General features: G+C 43.2%; 1 protein-coding gene and 1 pseudogene across 2 annotated transcripts; one reads left to right on the top strand and one right to left on the bottom strand.

Moving 5' to 3' along the window:
* The first annotated feature begins 464 nt into the window (after positions 1 to 464).
* On the top strand, positions 465 to 7,944 carry LOC115150272 (cytochrome b561 domain-containing protein 1-like). 2 transcript variants are annotated; one of them, XR_003867087.1, is made up of 3 exons: positions 465 to 1,305; positions 1,613 to 1,740; positions 3,180 to 3,265. XR_003867087.1 is itself a non-coding variant. In XM_029693380.1 (3 exons), the coding sequence occupies exons 1-3, from the start codon at positions 1,143 to 1,145 to the stop codon at positions 3,678 to 3,680; spliced, it is 702 nt and encodes a 233-aa protein (XP_029549240.1). In that variant the 5' UTR covers positions 468 to 1,142; the 3' UTR covers positions 3,681 to 7,944. The 2 variants fall into 2 exon arrangements, 1 of the variants encoding a protein (XP_029549240.1); XM_029693380.1 differs by having other exon boundaries at positions 468 to 1,305; positions 1,613 to 1,650; positions 3,180 to 7,944.
* A 1,885-nt stretch (positions 7,945 to 9,829) lies between these two features.
* LOC115151186 (zinc finger and BTB domain-containing protein 40-like) lies at positions 9,830 to 11,293 on the bottom strand (annotated as a pseudogene).
* Positions 11,294 to 15,459: the final 4,166 nt, after the last annotated feature.

Genomic DNA, 15,459 nt, shown 5'->3' on the forward strand with positions numbered 1-15,459 from the left:
GGGGGTTACCAAAATATTATTTTTTGCACCCTTGACAGATACTTCTGTGTCCCAAATACCGTTTTATTTTACAAGCATGGCAGTCTGAGAAATTATCTCACTGTATTGTCTAATTACTGTTGTATGATGCCGGTATATTTAGTAGTGACAGACCGGAAGGGTAGGACAAGGAGCGCTCAGGTAACATTTTATCGTTCAATGGACCGCATTCCTTCACGTCATGTCAATGCAATTGGGGCCACTCCCTTTTAAGAGCAAGGAGTTAAGAGGTTGTGTTTTTTTATATGGTATAGACACATTTTACTCATTCTCGTTCATATCAACCGTTACGTATTATAACGAGTGCGTGCAATTAGGACAATGCGCGCTCTTCCTGGTAGGATACCGGCTCGTGCTGCTGAAATACCGGATGTCTCCCTGATCTGATGTCGCGATGTTTCTTTCTCCAAGCCTCGAAACAGGTCGTCACTGGTTGCCACAGTCATTAGCCCAGCCCATTTCTACATTTTATCTTCTGATGAACCTAAACTTAACCACCATGCTAACCTTAATATAAAGTTAAGTCCAAAAAGCAAATTTTTGTTTTCATGAATTATTTTTTACGATATAGCTATTTTGACTTTGTGGCTGTGCAATCTAGTGGAAACCTGTAAAACGTCTTATCCTACCCAGGAAGTGGATTGAAGAACCCACCTGATCGATTTGAACCAGTAGTAGTACAGTATAATTGTAGGTGCTCAGGACTGAAAGTGGCTGCTAGATATAAACGGTTTGTTGTCTGCGGGATGTCCCGGAATTAAACCGGTCGGCTTGGAATTTGATTTAGTCTATGGAGGTGCGGAACAGGAAACCGCTGCCCTTTTATAATCTCTTAAACGGGAGGGGATTTACTGTCGACTGTCGACTAATCAGTTGAAGAGACTGCATGACTATCGTTTCGTGACATCGTTTTATTGTGATGTTTTGGTCAACAGTTTGTGATACATTGTTGCAGCGCTGAAGTTAGACTCCCCGGCGCGGTCACAGGTAAACTGGCGCCAACGGTTCAAGAAGAATAACTGACCATATTCATCTCTGAACTATTCACCATGTTTCTGCAACTGTACAGAGACCGTCGGTTTGTCATTGTACAGTCAGCCTGAATGCTATCAGATAGCCGAGGGGAGATGAGCCCGGTCGGCGAGGGGCTGGGGATGAGCGAGTTCTGGCTCCATGTGTGGATGCGGAGGGTCGCGGTGATCGCTGCCCATGTTATTGCCTTTGGTCTCACTGTGCTGATTTCACTACTGTCTCGCCCTGGAACAAGTGAGTACCCTAAATGTCTGTCACTACTAATTGTACTGGCGTCATACAACAGTAATTTGTTGCCCTATTGACATGACATCCTAACCTTTCTTCAGCACAAAACCAGCAGGCCTGGGGAACTGGTGGGTTTTGTTCCACAACAGCACGAAAGCACCTCAAATATTGATCAAGTATCAGTTGATCAATTATCAGAATAATGGTGTTGGGCTGGAGAAAAAACCAGCAAAGCATTGATCCCAAGGACTAGGGTTGATGACTACAGTAGTAACTTCCATTTTGACATTTAAACAATGCGTCTGTGTTTCAGGTCTCTTTTCCTGGCATCCTGTTTGTATGTCTAGTGCAGTAAGTGATCATAAAGGCATAAACATGACACACACAAACACTGGCTGAAGTGTACCACGAAACCGAAATACCAGCTACTTCTAGTTTTAGGTAAGGTAATGTCACTGTGGCAGATTAAGCTCTATGACCATCTTATTTCTGCTGTGACATGTACACTGTCATGCCTCTCAGATGCAGAGAGGCTGCGAAGGAATTATACATCCACCTCTTTCTCCTTCCTCTCTCTATATATAACATTTTCCTTAAAGTACATTTTAGAGTACTAATAGTAACATTAGTACAAATCTAAAAAAAAAAAATACTTAAGGACAAATATATAACATTTTCCTATATGTTTAGTTCACATATCATTTAAAAGTATGCATTAAGGTGTCTGTAATAGAAGAAGCGTGTGAAAAATACATTTAAACATGAATAAATGCATTTCGACAGCTTCCTAAATGTCCCCACTACAACATAAATACATGTAATTTGGTCATTAAAACATTTAAATTGAAATACTGTAGAATTCCATTCATTTCTATGGAGGACTGCTCCAACTGGGGAGTGCCAACATGGCTGATCTGTGGCTTCAAAGACTCATTTACATTTAAGTCATTTAGCAGACGCTCTTATCCAGAGCGACTTACAAATTGGTGCATTCACCTTATGATATCCAGTGGAACAACCACTTTACAATAGTGCATCTAAATCTTTTAAGGGGGGGGTTAGAAGGATTACTTTATCCTATCCCAGGTATTCCTTAAAGAGGTGGGGTTTCAGGTGTCTCCGGAAGGTGGTGATTGACTCCGCTGTCCTGGCGTCGTGAGGGAGCTTGTTCCACCATTGGGGTGCCAGAGCAGCGAACAGTTTGGACTGGGCTGAGTGGGAACTGTGCTTCCTCAGAGGTAGGGGGGCCAGCAGGCCAGAGGTGGATGAACGCAGTGCCCTTGTTTGGACTCAATGGCCAATACATAGCATCAGCAATCCAGGGTTTATATCATATATACCAATAATAAATGTATCATTCATTTCTAAGTCCGGACTTGAAACAGTTATAAAGCGGTCAGCCCAGCACTGTTTAGTGGGACGCTGCTGAGTATAGGTTGTAGATGAGATTTACTGGGCAGAACTGACACTGCATTCTAAGAAATCTCAGAAACATTATTGCCCTACCACAAGAGATTCCTTCCTACACAATATCGCTCTCCCCCTCTCACACTGACAACACACACATACGTAACAACACTGTCCATTGTCTCTCGGTGTTAAACCCTGTCTTTGCGTTATGCTTAGACAGTGTTCATAAATCCAGTCATCTTTTGTCCCTTAGGGACTTATTCATAGCATGAACTCCTGACCCAACAGAGATGCACAACAAATGTCTCCCTTTCATACATACATACACAAACCGCTTGAGGTAACATCAGAGTGAAGAAATTCAAAGTTTAAGGGTGGTTTAATCTCTCCTGTTCTGCCCATTTCCTCCCTCATCCTCTCCTCCCATTCTTAACCCTGTGATTATCCTCTGATTATCTTTCCTCTCTCAGTACCTCCTGTGCCTGACCGAGGGGATCCTCCTCTTCTCTCCCGAGGGGACTCCATTCTGCTTCAAGGCTCGGAGGGGTAAAGTCCGTCTGCACTGGTTCATCCAAGCCCTGGCCCTATTGGCTGCAGCCACTGGCATGGGCTTTATGGTGGCCAGCAAGAATGTGTCAGAGCGCCCCCACCTGGCCACCTGGCACAGCCTGTTGGGGGTTGGCACCCTCGCTGCCAATGTCCTCCAGGCCGCCTGTGGCATCTGCCTCCTCTTCCCCAAGCTGCTCAAGCTGTCCCCGCCACGGCTCAAGCTCTACCACGCCACCTGTGGCCTGGTGGTGTACCTGCTGGCGATTGTGACCGTGGTGTCAGCCATGTTTTCGGACTGGTTCCAGGCTGCGGTGAAGGGGGTGATGTGGTACGCCTTCCCGCTGCTGCCCATGTTCCCAGCCCTGGTGGTCATGAACCAGATCACTAATGCCTACCTGCTATGCAAGAAGATCACCACCTGAGATTAGGATGTGGCTCGCACATACAGTAGAGTACAGTAGATATGGTAGCCAACAGACATACATACTTGGTGTCTTAAAAGGTAGACATACAGGTAACTGCCAAAATGAAGGTAACACCAACATAGTGTCTTAATAGGGTGTTGGACCACCAAGAGCCAGAACAACTTCACTGTTTTGTACGATTACATTACATTTTTCAAACAATATAGACATATACAGACAAAATAAAAACGATAGACGCACACAAACATCAATGACATCACATCTGTCCAGACCCACATGTTCCCACCGCATCTATCTCCAGTGACATAGAACGTGTGAACATGTAGGCTGAGCAAACGTTTAACAGAGAACACACCAAAGACATAAAGCAAGTACTTCTTTGTGCCTTTTTAGGGCTTATAAACTCTAACTCATCTCCTAATGTACCAAAAGACTGGATTATGTCATTGTAAATACATTGGCGAAAGACTGACACTTAAAGCTGCAATATGTAACTGTTTGGGCGACCTGACAAAATGCACAAAGAAATGTGAGTTAAAGATCTATAATTTTATTTGAAAGCAAGTCTAAGAAGCAGTAGATCTGTTCAATGTGCTCTTTCTATGCTTCACGTTTTTTAAGTTTCGGTTTTGTGTCTTTTACTTTTGGTTTTGTACGCCGGCTTCAAACAGCTGGAAATACAATATTTTTGGTTATGGAAAATATATTTCACAGTGGTTTAGATGGTACAGTTATTCTCTACACTATACTTGCTTGTTTTGTCACTTAAACTGAAATGATGTGAACTATTAGAATTTTAGTAACCAGGAAATGGCGGTGCGATTTCTGCATAGTGCACCTTTAAATACTGTGGTCAGTTTATAATACCTTGTGAAGGAAAGTATAGTGGCTGGTGGGGCTCTACTTGGGGAGAGTGGGTCCACCGAAAGACCGAAGTGATGAGTGAAGAGGCACCACACATACTCCAGGGAAGTGTCTGATGCCCTCCCAGCCACCTGTCCCAATCCCTCAGCTAGAGCCCAGCTCCACTCTCACCAATAACCACCATTGGATCTTAGCTATAATGGCAAACTTCCTCTCCTAATTTGGCATTGTCATGCTCATCAAACCATTCAATGACCACTCATGCCTTGTGGATGGGGGAATTGTCATTCTATGGGGGCATAGCCATGGTCGCCAAAATAATGGCCTGCACTGCATTTTTATACATGACCCTAAGCATGATGCAATTTTAATTGCTTAATTAACTCAGGAACTACACCTGTTTGGAAGCACCTGCTTTCAATATACTTTGTGTCCCTCATTACTCAAGTGTTTCCACTTTTATTTTGGCAGTTACCTGTACATACTTGGTATCTTAAAAGATAGACACAGACAATGGTGTAGTGGAGGGTATAGGCCGTTTACCCACGTATTTTTCAGTGGGCATTGCATATACTCCTTAATCCCCACATTGCGTATAGTAGTGTAGTGAAGGTATACGCCTATCAATGAATAAGGCTGATGGATCAGATCAGAATGTTTAGCTTAAAAAAAACATCTGAAACCTGTGAATGACAGACTCATGTATGTTTTAGCAGTAGGCCTACTATTAGCCTACTGGCACAGCACAGAGTGTGAAAGACTAATATGAGATTTATCATTTTAAGTCATTCAGAGTGTATGTCACTGTTTCTCATAGAATTTGTATATAATATGCCATTTAGCAGACACTTTTATCCAAAGCGACTTACATGCATACATTTTATGTATGGTTTGCCCCGGGAATCAAACCCACAACCCTGGCTGTGTGAGTGCCATGCTCTACCAATGTTTCACACAGGATGCCTTTCCTTCACCGGGCGGGCCATTAGGGAAATGTTTGGTCAAATTACATTATACTGCCATTCCCGGCACCACCACCACTGGACACAGACATACATACTAGGTATCTTGAAAGATTATCACTCAGTCTTACACAAGTACAAACATATACAAACGACTAACTAGAGACGTTTGTTGTGCTCACACACACCAATAAACACCGTTGTATCCGGATAACCTTGTATGGGACCTGCCCTGAGAGTCTTATGAAAGCGGACCACTACTGGGACTGAGCAGATGTAACTGAAGTCGTCTCCTTTGCTTCATCTGTTTCTCTAGATGCTACTTTCCACATTTTATCCAGCAAACAATAACTCTGAGACACTACTTTATCTGGAGGGTTTAAGGGAATACAGTACCTACTTTACTACTGTGTAACAACCTGAATGTGTGGTTGTGAGCAGAGCAGCTATGTGGATGTGTATTTTACCAACCCATTTTTATCAGGGGTCGGCAACTAGATTGAGCCGCGGAATGTTTTTTGTCAGAGCAAATTGTCAGGGGGCCGGAACATAATTATGTACATTTGCAAATAACACTGCAAATTGACCACAACTAAGTCCATAAATAGATTTTATTTGAAAATAACAATCATTTCATACATCGATTACATTAAGACACAATCACATATCTTTTTATTTCATTTGTGAGAATACATGGGAAAAGATTTCCTAAATTAAACACATTTTTAGCTGAATTCCTGGTGATATTAGTATTGTTGTACCTAAAACTAAAATCACTCACGGGACGGTTTTGGCTCGCGTGTTGCCGACCCCTGCTTTATATGTTCTATTCATGGTTGGTCTGTGTGTGTCATCAGTCAACCTATGTTACTGAACATTAGCCTCAATGACACGTTTCAAAAGTGGCATGTCTGTTTTTATTTTAACCCACGTATGTTTAACCCATGCTGGTTGTCTTGTCTGAGTCAATGGGAGAACTGTTTGTGTCTTGTGGCAGTTTCATTGACACTTGAAGGTATTTGTTTTTTCTGAGTGAGGATGTGTCTTGGTCTATTTTTAAACTTGGTTTGAAAGCCCTGGCGCACAAAGGCCTATTTGATGTGCCAGCACAACGCCTGAACTTCTCCCAGTCTTGTTCAGTAGATAGAAACATGTAACAAATGGTCATAATACAATTATCAATTTACCTTTATCTATTTAAAGAGATAGTGACCAAATACCAGCATGTTGTTGGTCCATTTGGACCATTTCTATACCTGATAAAGTGTAAATAAGTAAAACTACACACGAAAAGGGAAAAATATATTATGAGACCATAATCCAATATTTTTTTAAGGAGGTGCCTGTTTTTTATTCCTCAGGTCTTCCCTGCAGTGGCAGGAGTAAAGGAGATGGTTCTTAATGTTGTATTCAGCGCCCACCGCGACCCCTGTGTATATTCCCTTCTATTCTATATAATGTAAGTCCCGCAAACTCAACTCTGGACCTCGAAGCCACTTCCACTGAGTATTTTAAAATGGTTCCCCTATAATTAGGGACTGATTTAGACATGAGAAATGAGGTGGGTGCAATTAATTATCAGGTAGAACAGAAAACCAGCAGGCTCTAGACCTCATAGGGTAAGAGTTGAATACCCCTGATGTAGGTCAAAGTTTGCAAGTTACTTGGTGTATTGCTAATAAAATGGCATTTGGTACCCATGTTGTGAAACCCAAATCTCTTCTCTGCTTGACTTGCCTGCAAAACCAATGCAACTCCCTCCTTTTAAATTCTGCTTATGACCTCATTTTAACTAACACAAGGCTTGTTGCGTTTACTGATTACGAGTGGCTGAATGTAGTTTTTAAGGTGGTCTTTCAGTGTGATTATATGGTATGAGTCTGTCATGTTTGAGTTGAGGGGACCAGGCCAATCAAACCAATGTATGTATACTTGCAGAATATATTTATTTTCCAAATGCAACAAGTTCACAGTACGATTTCTTCAATGTTTGAAATTAGCACCTCATAAATGTAGGTAGGCTATTCTACTCAGGGCTATGAAATTCAAAACCAAACGGTGTGCTTATTAGCACAGGAAGAAGTGGCCACTAACCACTGATCCAGCAGTAGATATTTTCTCATCCCCCTGTTAGCATTAATATCAGGTTGGGGAAATCTGATCATATATAGATCTGTGTTTGACAGCAACATCGACCTCAAGTGTGTTCATTGAATACGCTGAGTATATATATTAATGGTCAGTAATCTGGGTTTGTTTTAAGGAGGCACATACCTCATACCTCCTCAGTGAAGCGTGTATATACACCAGACTGACTACCGCTGCGCTATGATTCCATCGAGTGAACCATTAGTGTAAACTCGCGGCCATAGACAGAACTCTAAGGTTGCTGTGAACCTGCTGATGTGTTGTTTCAATAAAAACCTTGAATCCCATTATTTGTTTGAGGAATAATTCTACTGTAGGTAAATATTATTTTGGATAAAGATTCTGGAAAGTAGTGTTTTTTTTAAAAACTCATACGGTGCTGGATTTCACAGATTTATCAACCAACCGTGTACAACCCTCATACAGCAAACCTTCACACGCCAGTTCAAAAGGATATAAATACAGAAAGATTCATACACAGGTCAATAACAGAGTGACTGATTATTAATAAAAAGACACCAATCCTGAGGGTTCAAAGGTTACGCTTTGTCACTTAGTGTATAAGCGTACACACCATCTCAATATTTAAAGCTCTTACAGGATACAAAACCAGTGGCATTGTTAGTGTCAAGATTGTTTCATTCATTCCAAGCTGCCACTATTGCTAGGACAGTTCCTACTTCTCCAGGAAGTAGAGACTAGGGGTCAGAGGTCACCTCCACATATAAAGGTGACGGTTCCGCTCAGTAGGTCCTCCACGTTAACCGCCATCACCTCCGTGCTTGAGAGACCATCCTCTCTGTCTCCCAGGGCAACAAACACCTGCTGGGATTGGTCCACAGAGATCACTTGTTCTGTCCCACCAGCAGTGTCCTCCTCTGTCTCAATCACCTAATAGGAGGAATGACATGTCATTCACATTTCACTATCTTCCCATAGTTACTAACATAGATATACTGTATGAGATAGGAGAAAACATATAGGAGCGCCTAGAGCCAAAGCCCCCCCCCCCCCCGTCGTCCCAACCCCTATTCAATAGTGTAGATCTGACAGGATTGGATAGGTGTTGTTTCCTCTGTAGCGCAGTTGGTAGAGCATGGCACATGCACCGCAAGGATAGTGTGTTTGATTCCCGGAACCACCCATATGTAAAAAATGTATACACGCTTGACTAAGTGCTTTGGATATTATAAGCAATAGAGTACCACAGTATGAGTCATAATACCCATAAAACCTAGCGGTCAAACAGGGATATATTTTGATAGGCTAACCCTGGCGTGACGTTTTGATAACCGTGCAAATCTCTCCAGGACAAGGTGTCTTTTATCAATATATTCACCTGTATTTACCCCCCAAAAATGAAACGATGATTAGCTGCTAATGTGGCTATCATAAAGAACTTCAAATGCCATTATGATCTGGGCGAGACTGCCGAATCGAGACAAAGCTAAGAATCTCTGGATTAACGATCTAACGTTAGTTAAATGTAGTAACGAATAAATTGTCTACATTTCTTTAAATAGACAATTCTGTGAACTGTCTTGTGAAAAATTTAAATTGACACAATACCTGTTAGCAAAGGTGTCAGCTAGAAATGACCTGCAGGAGCTTGCAGGGATTTATAGTTTTGCATGATGTCTATTTTGATGCCAATTGGATTTGAATCAGAGTAAATGGAGCCGAATATATTGAAAAAGGTCACCTTGTCCGAGAGAGATTTACATGGTTATCAAAACGTCACACCAGGGTAACCTACACGAAAGAAACAGGCCTTATATGAAGCGTTTCTAAAATCGTCTATGGGAAAAATTAATGGTGGAAAAACGATTACAACCATTTCCCTGTTTGACAACTAGATTTTATGGGTATTATGACACCTCCACTGTGGGGCTCTACACAGTGAAAAATTACACTTAGTCTATCAGAGAGATAGATGGAGCCATTACCCCTATTCAACCCTTTCGGAAGCGTATAGGGGGTAGAGTTTAAGGATGATTTAGGATGCACTTTACCGTCTGGGAGGTGGAGGCCTGCTCCTCTAGCGCCCCTAGGTGGCAGGAGAGCAAGTGCTCCTGGAGCAGCAGCTGGCAGGGGCAGACCAGCAGGCAGAGAGAGCAGCCGAACACTGCCCCCTCCTGGCTGAAATGCTCGGTGCTGGCGTGCATCTCAGCCTCACTGGGGGAACAGGCTGGGGCAGTACAGGCACTTCACCACTGATGAGTCTGGGAGGATACAGGGGAGAAGAGCTCAATACACATGCACACAGAGCAGACACGGCCACAGAAAGATAGAAACGTATGTTAGGAGTACAGCAGTAAGACATCACAGCTCTTACCTGATGGCAGGTCTGGATTCCCCACCAGCAGCCCGTCAGAATCAAACATGCCTTTAGGAGACACAAGGGATTGGAAGGAATACATAATACAAATACATCATTTAAGATGAAAACCCCAAATGGCATATTCCTTAACAGGGATGGACAACACTAATCCAACAATAACAATAAGATATTACGTCAGTTATGTACCCAAGCAAATAGAAGGTGGTTGTAATGTAATAGCATGGACAGGGTAGGTTAGGTCTGGAAGCCTTTCCTGGGTTTCTCCCTAGCTGTGGGTGTCCTCACCTGGGTGCTTGTTCCTCTGGTGCTTGGCCAGACTCCTGGCGCTAGGGAAGAACTTGCAACATACGCTTCACTGCATTAGAGACGAGCTGTCGGTGGGTCTGTCCTGCAAACACCTCCGGGTGGTTGGTACGGTTATGATACCACAGCCCTGACATTTGCTGTGTGCGGAAAGATATATTATAATATATTCCACTTAGCAGACACTTTTATCCAAAGAAACTTTGTCACACCTGCATACATTTTACATATGGGTGTTCCCGGGAATCGAACCCACTACCCTGGCTAACAGGAAGGTGCTTTAGCACCAAACTGCAAGATCATCAACGAGGGAAAGGTCAGATGACATTTCTGACAGTCATGGGGCTCTGAGATGTCTGGAGACATGGGGCTCTGAAGCTGTTTGAGCTGTGATTGGGCGGCGGTGGGTGGAGGGGAGACTGGTTGCGTATTGTGTGTAGTGGTGGTGGTAGTAGTAGTCGACTGCCTCATCAGGTTGGTGAGGATGTTCTTGCTGCCCACAGCTACGTCGAACATCTGCAGGCTGTCTGCGGCGATGATGATGCGGGTGAAGTTGTGTTTCCCTGGGGACATTTTTCAGGTGTACACCATGTCCAGCATGCAGGAGAACTCCTGGGAAGACACTATAAGGCTGTGTCGATGCAGATGCTGTCTGTGCCCTCCAGCAGAGACCTGAGACAGAGGAGTGGTTTGTTGTGGGTGTACTGTAGGATATGTATTGTTTATAAATTACAATGTGTGTTCCGTAGGCTATGAAATTTTCATAAATGAGGCCATTGCTATTTCATTGGACACTACAGGTGACAAAGCTGCTTTATTGAAAATAATGGTTAATGAATCAACCTGAATAGCAGACTGGATGCAGCCAGCACCAATTTGTGGGCGCGACGGGGGGTGTCCCCCACGAGGATCGAGCAGTCACAGAACTGACCCTCCTTCCTCAGGGCGCGGAGCTGCTGCATTAGCAGCCTGCTGTAATTGTGCAGCTCCATTACAAATCAGTCTTGCTGCACAGATGTGGGAAAGGAGGAAATATGGAAATTACTTGCAAGCTTCGTTACAACACATTTTTGTCATTTAGCAAATACTCTTATCTAGTGTGTGTGTGTGTGTGTATAAACACAGTAGCTTAGCTAGATAGTTATCACCAACATTTATGGTTTTAAAATCTAAAGTAAACCAAATGCTACAACCTAACGATAGCCCTGCTAGCATCAGAAGCTAGATTTAGAAATAGCGGATCGATCTTAACCAGGACACAAGATAAACACAAGTCTGCTCACTCTTTACCTTGAATGTTATTCAAATAACCCGGCTCTTTATTTAAACTCCTTCGATAGACAACCTAAACAGCGCAATAAAGCACTGACCCAAGATCAGTGCATAGCGAGCACTCAACTATGCTAAATGTTTATTCACTTATGAGAAATTAAAATAGGAGTGAAATAATATTTCCTTAAATTGCTCAAAGATTGACTACTGAATCTACAGCACCCGGTGTCCTAGGAAGGCCAAGAAGATCCTCAAGATCATTAAGCCACCCGAGCCACAGCCTGTTCACCCGCACCCACAAAATAAGCTTTAAAGCTGCAAAATTCTCTCCACCAAGAGGGGTGTAAACAGTTTACGTCACGAACAGTGCTTGTGCCCATGGAAATAAACGTGGCGCGTGCATGTGCGCCCAGGGGGGAGTGGGGTGTTCCCCAATGCTGGATGGGGGGGCCAGTTTGGGAACCCCGATCTAGAAGGCAGAGACAGTACAGGTGTGTCAAGGTGCATCAAAGCTGGGACCGAGAGACTGCCGGAGTTGTGTATCGGAGGTTGTGTGGTTCTCGACCTTTGCCTCTCCCGAGTCAGTAAGGGAGTTGCAGCGATGGGACAAGACTGTAACTACCAATTGGAGAGAAAAAAGGGGTAAAAAGTACACAAAAAGTACACACACACACACGTCTCCCGAGTTGCACAGTGGTCTAATGCACTCCATCTCAGTGCTAGAGGCATCACTACAGACACCTTGGTTCGGATGCAGGCTGTATCACAACCGGCCGTGATTGGGCGTTCCATAGGGCGGCGCACAATTGGCCCAGCGTCATCCGGGTTTGGCCGATGTAGGCCGTCATTGTAAATAAGAATTTGTTCTTAACTGACTTGCCTAGTTAAATAAAGGTTAAATAAAAAAAAAATGTTATATATACTCAGCAAAAAAAAGAAATGTCCTTTCACTGTCAACTGCATTTATTTTCAGCAAACTTTACGTGTAAATATTTGTATGACCATAACAAGATTCAACAACTGAGACATAAACTGAACAAGTTCCAAAGACATGTGACTAACAGAAATGGAATAATGTGTCCCTGAACAAAGGTGGGGTCAAAATCAAAAGTAAGTCCGTATCTGGTGTTGCCACCAGCTGCATTAAGTACTGCAGTGCATCTCCTCCTCATGGACTGCTCCAGATTTGCCAGTTCTTGCTGTGAGATTATTACCCCACTTTTCCACCAAGGCAGCTGCAAGTTCCCGGACATCTCTGGGGGGAATGGTCCTAGCCCTCACCCTCCGATCCAACAGGTCCCAGTTGTGCTCAATGGATTGAGATCCGGGCTCTTCACTGGCCATGGCAGAACACTGACGTTCCTGTCTTGCAGGAAATCACGCACAGAACGAGCAGTATGGCTGGTGGCATTGTCATGCTGGAGGGTCATGTCAGGATGAGCCTGCAGGAAGGGCACCACATGAAGGAGGAGGATGTCTGTAGCGCTGTCTCAGGCGTCTCACAGTACAGACATTGCAATTTATTGCCCTGGCAACATCTGCAGTCCTCATGCCTCCTTGCAGCATGCCTAAGGCACGTTCATGCAGATGAGCAGGGACCCTGGGCATCTTTCTTTTGCCTACCGTCTGTAAGCTGTTAGTGTCTTAATGACTGTTCCACAGGTGCATGTTCATTAATTGTTTATGGTTCATCGAACAAGCATGGGGCAGTGTTTAAACCCTTTACAATGAAGATCTGTGATGTTATTTGGATTTTAATTAATTCTTTGAAGGACAGGGTCCTTGTGTTAGCTAATCCAAGTTTATCATTTTAAAAGGCTAATTGATCATTAGAAAACCCTTTTGCAATTATGTTAGCATAGCTGAAAACTGTTGTTCTGATTAAAAAAGCAATAAAACTGGCCTTCTTTAGACGAGTTGAGTATTTTATTTATATGTTTTATTTTACCTTTATTTAACTAGGCAGCTAAGAACAAATTCTTATTTTCAGCCTAGGAACATTGGGTTAACTGCCTTGTTCAGGGGCTCAGCTCGGGGATTCAATCTTGCAACCTTTCGGTTACTAGTCCAACGCTCTAACCCCTAGGCTATCTGCCGCCCCCTGTATCTGGAGCATCAGCATTTGTGGGTTCGATTACAGGCTCAAAATGGCCAGAAACAAAGACCTTTCTTCTGAAACTCGTCAGTCTATTCTTGTCCTGAGAAATGAAGGCTATTCCATGCGAGAAATTGCCAAGATATTGAAGATCTCGTACAATGCTGTGTACTACTCCCTTCACAGAACAGTGCAAACTGGCTCTAACCAGAATAGAAAGAGGAGTGGGAGGCTCCGGTGCACAACTGAGCAAGAGGACAAGTACATTGGAGTGTCTAGTTTGAGAAACAAGACGCCTCATAAGTCCTCGACTGGCAGCTTCATTAAATAGTACCCGCAAAACACCTGTCTCAACGTCAACAGTGAAGAGGCGACTCCGGGATGAAAAGCAGCCAACAAGTGCTCAGCATATGTGGGAACTCCTTCAACACTGTTGGAAAAACATTCCAGGTGAAGCTGGTTGAGAAACTGCAAAACAATTACGTCGGCCCCATGGCAAAATATGTAGAACTGCAGAAAACGTGCTTTAAAACAAACATTTTCGCTACGCCCCATGGCAAAATGTGTAGAATTGCAGGAAATTAACTTTAGAACATTCATTTTTATTTTATGGGGGGCGGGGGGGTTAAGTCTAAGATCTTTGCAGACCTGGATTATACATTGATTTTCAAGCCGATTTAAGTCAAAACTGTAACTAGGCCACTGAGGAACATTCAATGTCATCTTGGTAAGCAACTCCAGTGTATATTTGGTCTTGTGTTTTAGGTAATTGTCCTGCTGAAAGGTGAATTTGTTCTCCCAGTGTCTGTTGGAAAGCAGACTGAACTAGGTTAGCTTTATTCTGCTTATTTTTATCACCCAAAAAAACTCTGTAGTGTTTGCAGATGACAAGCTTACCCATAACATGATGCAGCAGCCACCACGCTTGAAAATATTGAGAATGGTACTCAGTGATGTGTTGGGGTTTTCTCTAAACATAACTCTGTATTCAGGACAAAAAGTTATTTTTCTTTGTCACGTTCTTTGCAGTTTTACTATAGTGCCTTATTGTAAACAGGATGCATGTTTTGGAATATTTTTATTCTGTACAGGCTTCATTTTCACAAATTTATGTTAGTATTGTGTATGTTATTATGTTGTTTATCCATCCTCAGTTATCTCCCATCACAGCCATTAAACTATGTAACTGTATTAAATCACTATTGGCCTCAGGGTAAAATCCCTGAGCAGTTTCTTTTCTCTCCAGAAACTGAGTTAGGAAGGACACCTGTATCTTTGTACTGACTGGGTCTATTGATACACCACCCAAAGTGCAATCAATAGGAAGGACACCTGTATCTTTGTGCTGACTGGCTCAAAGGGATGTCAAAAAGTGCTATACAGAAACCCAGCCTAAAACCCCAAAAGGCAAGCAATGGAGAAGTAGCAGCTAGGAAAAACTCCCTAGAAAGGCAGGAACCTAGGAAGAAACCTAGAGAGGAACCAGGCTCTGAGGAGTGACCAGTCCTCTTCTGGCTGTGCCAGGCAGTGTATAAGATTACAGATTGTTCTTCAAGATGTTCAAAGATTCATAGATGACCAGCAGGGTCAAATAATAAATCGGTGGTTGTAGAGGGTGCAACAGGTCAGCACCTCAGGAGTAAATGTCAGTTGGCTTTTCATAGCCGAGCATTCAGAGGTAGAGACAGCAGGTGCGGTAGACAGAGTCGAAAACAGCAGGTCCGGGCCAAGGTAGCACGTCCAGTGAACAGGTCAAGGTTTCCTAGACACAGGCAGAACAGTTGAAACTGG

Source organism: Salmo trutta, chromosome 16 (genome assembly GCF_901001165.1).
Source record: "Salmo trutta chromosome 16, fSalTru1.1, whole genome shotgun sequence".
NCBI classification, from domain to species: Eukaryota; Metazoa; Chordata; class Actinopteri; order Salmoniformes; family Salmonidae; genus Salmo; species Salmo trutta.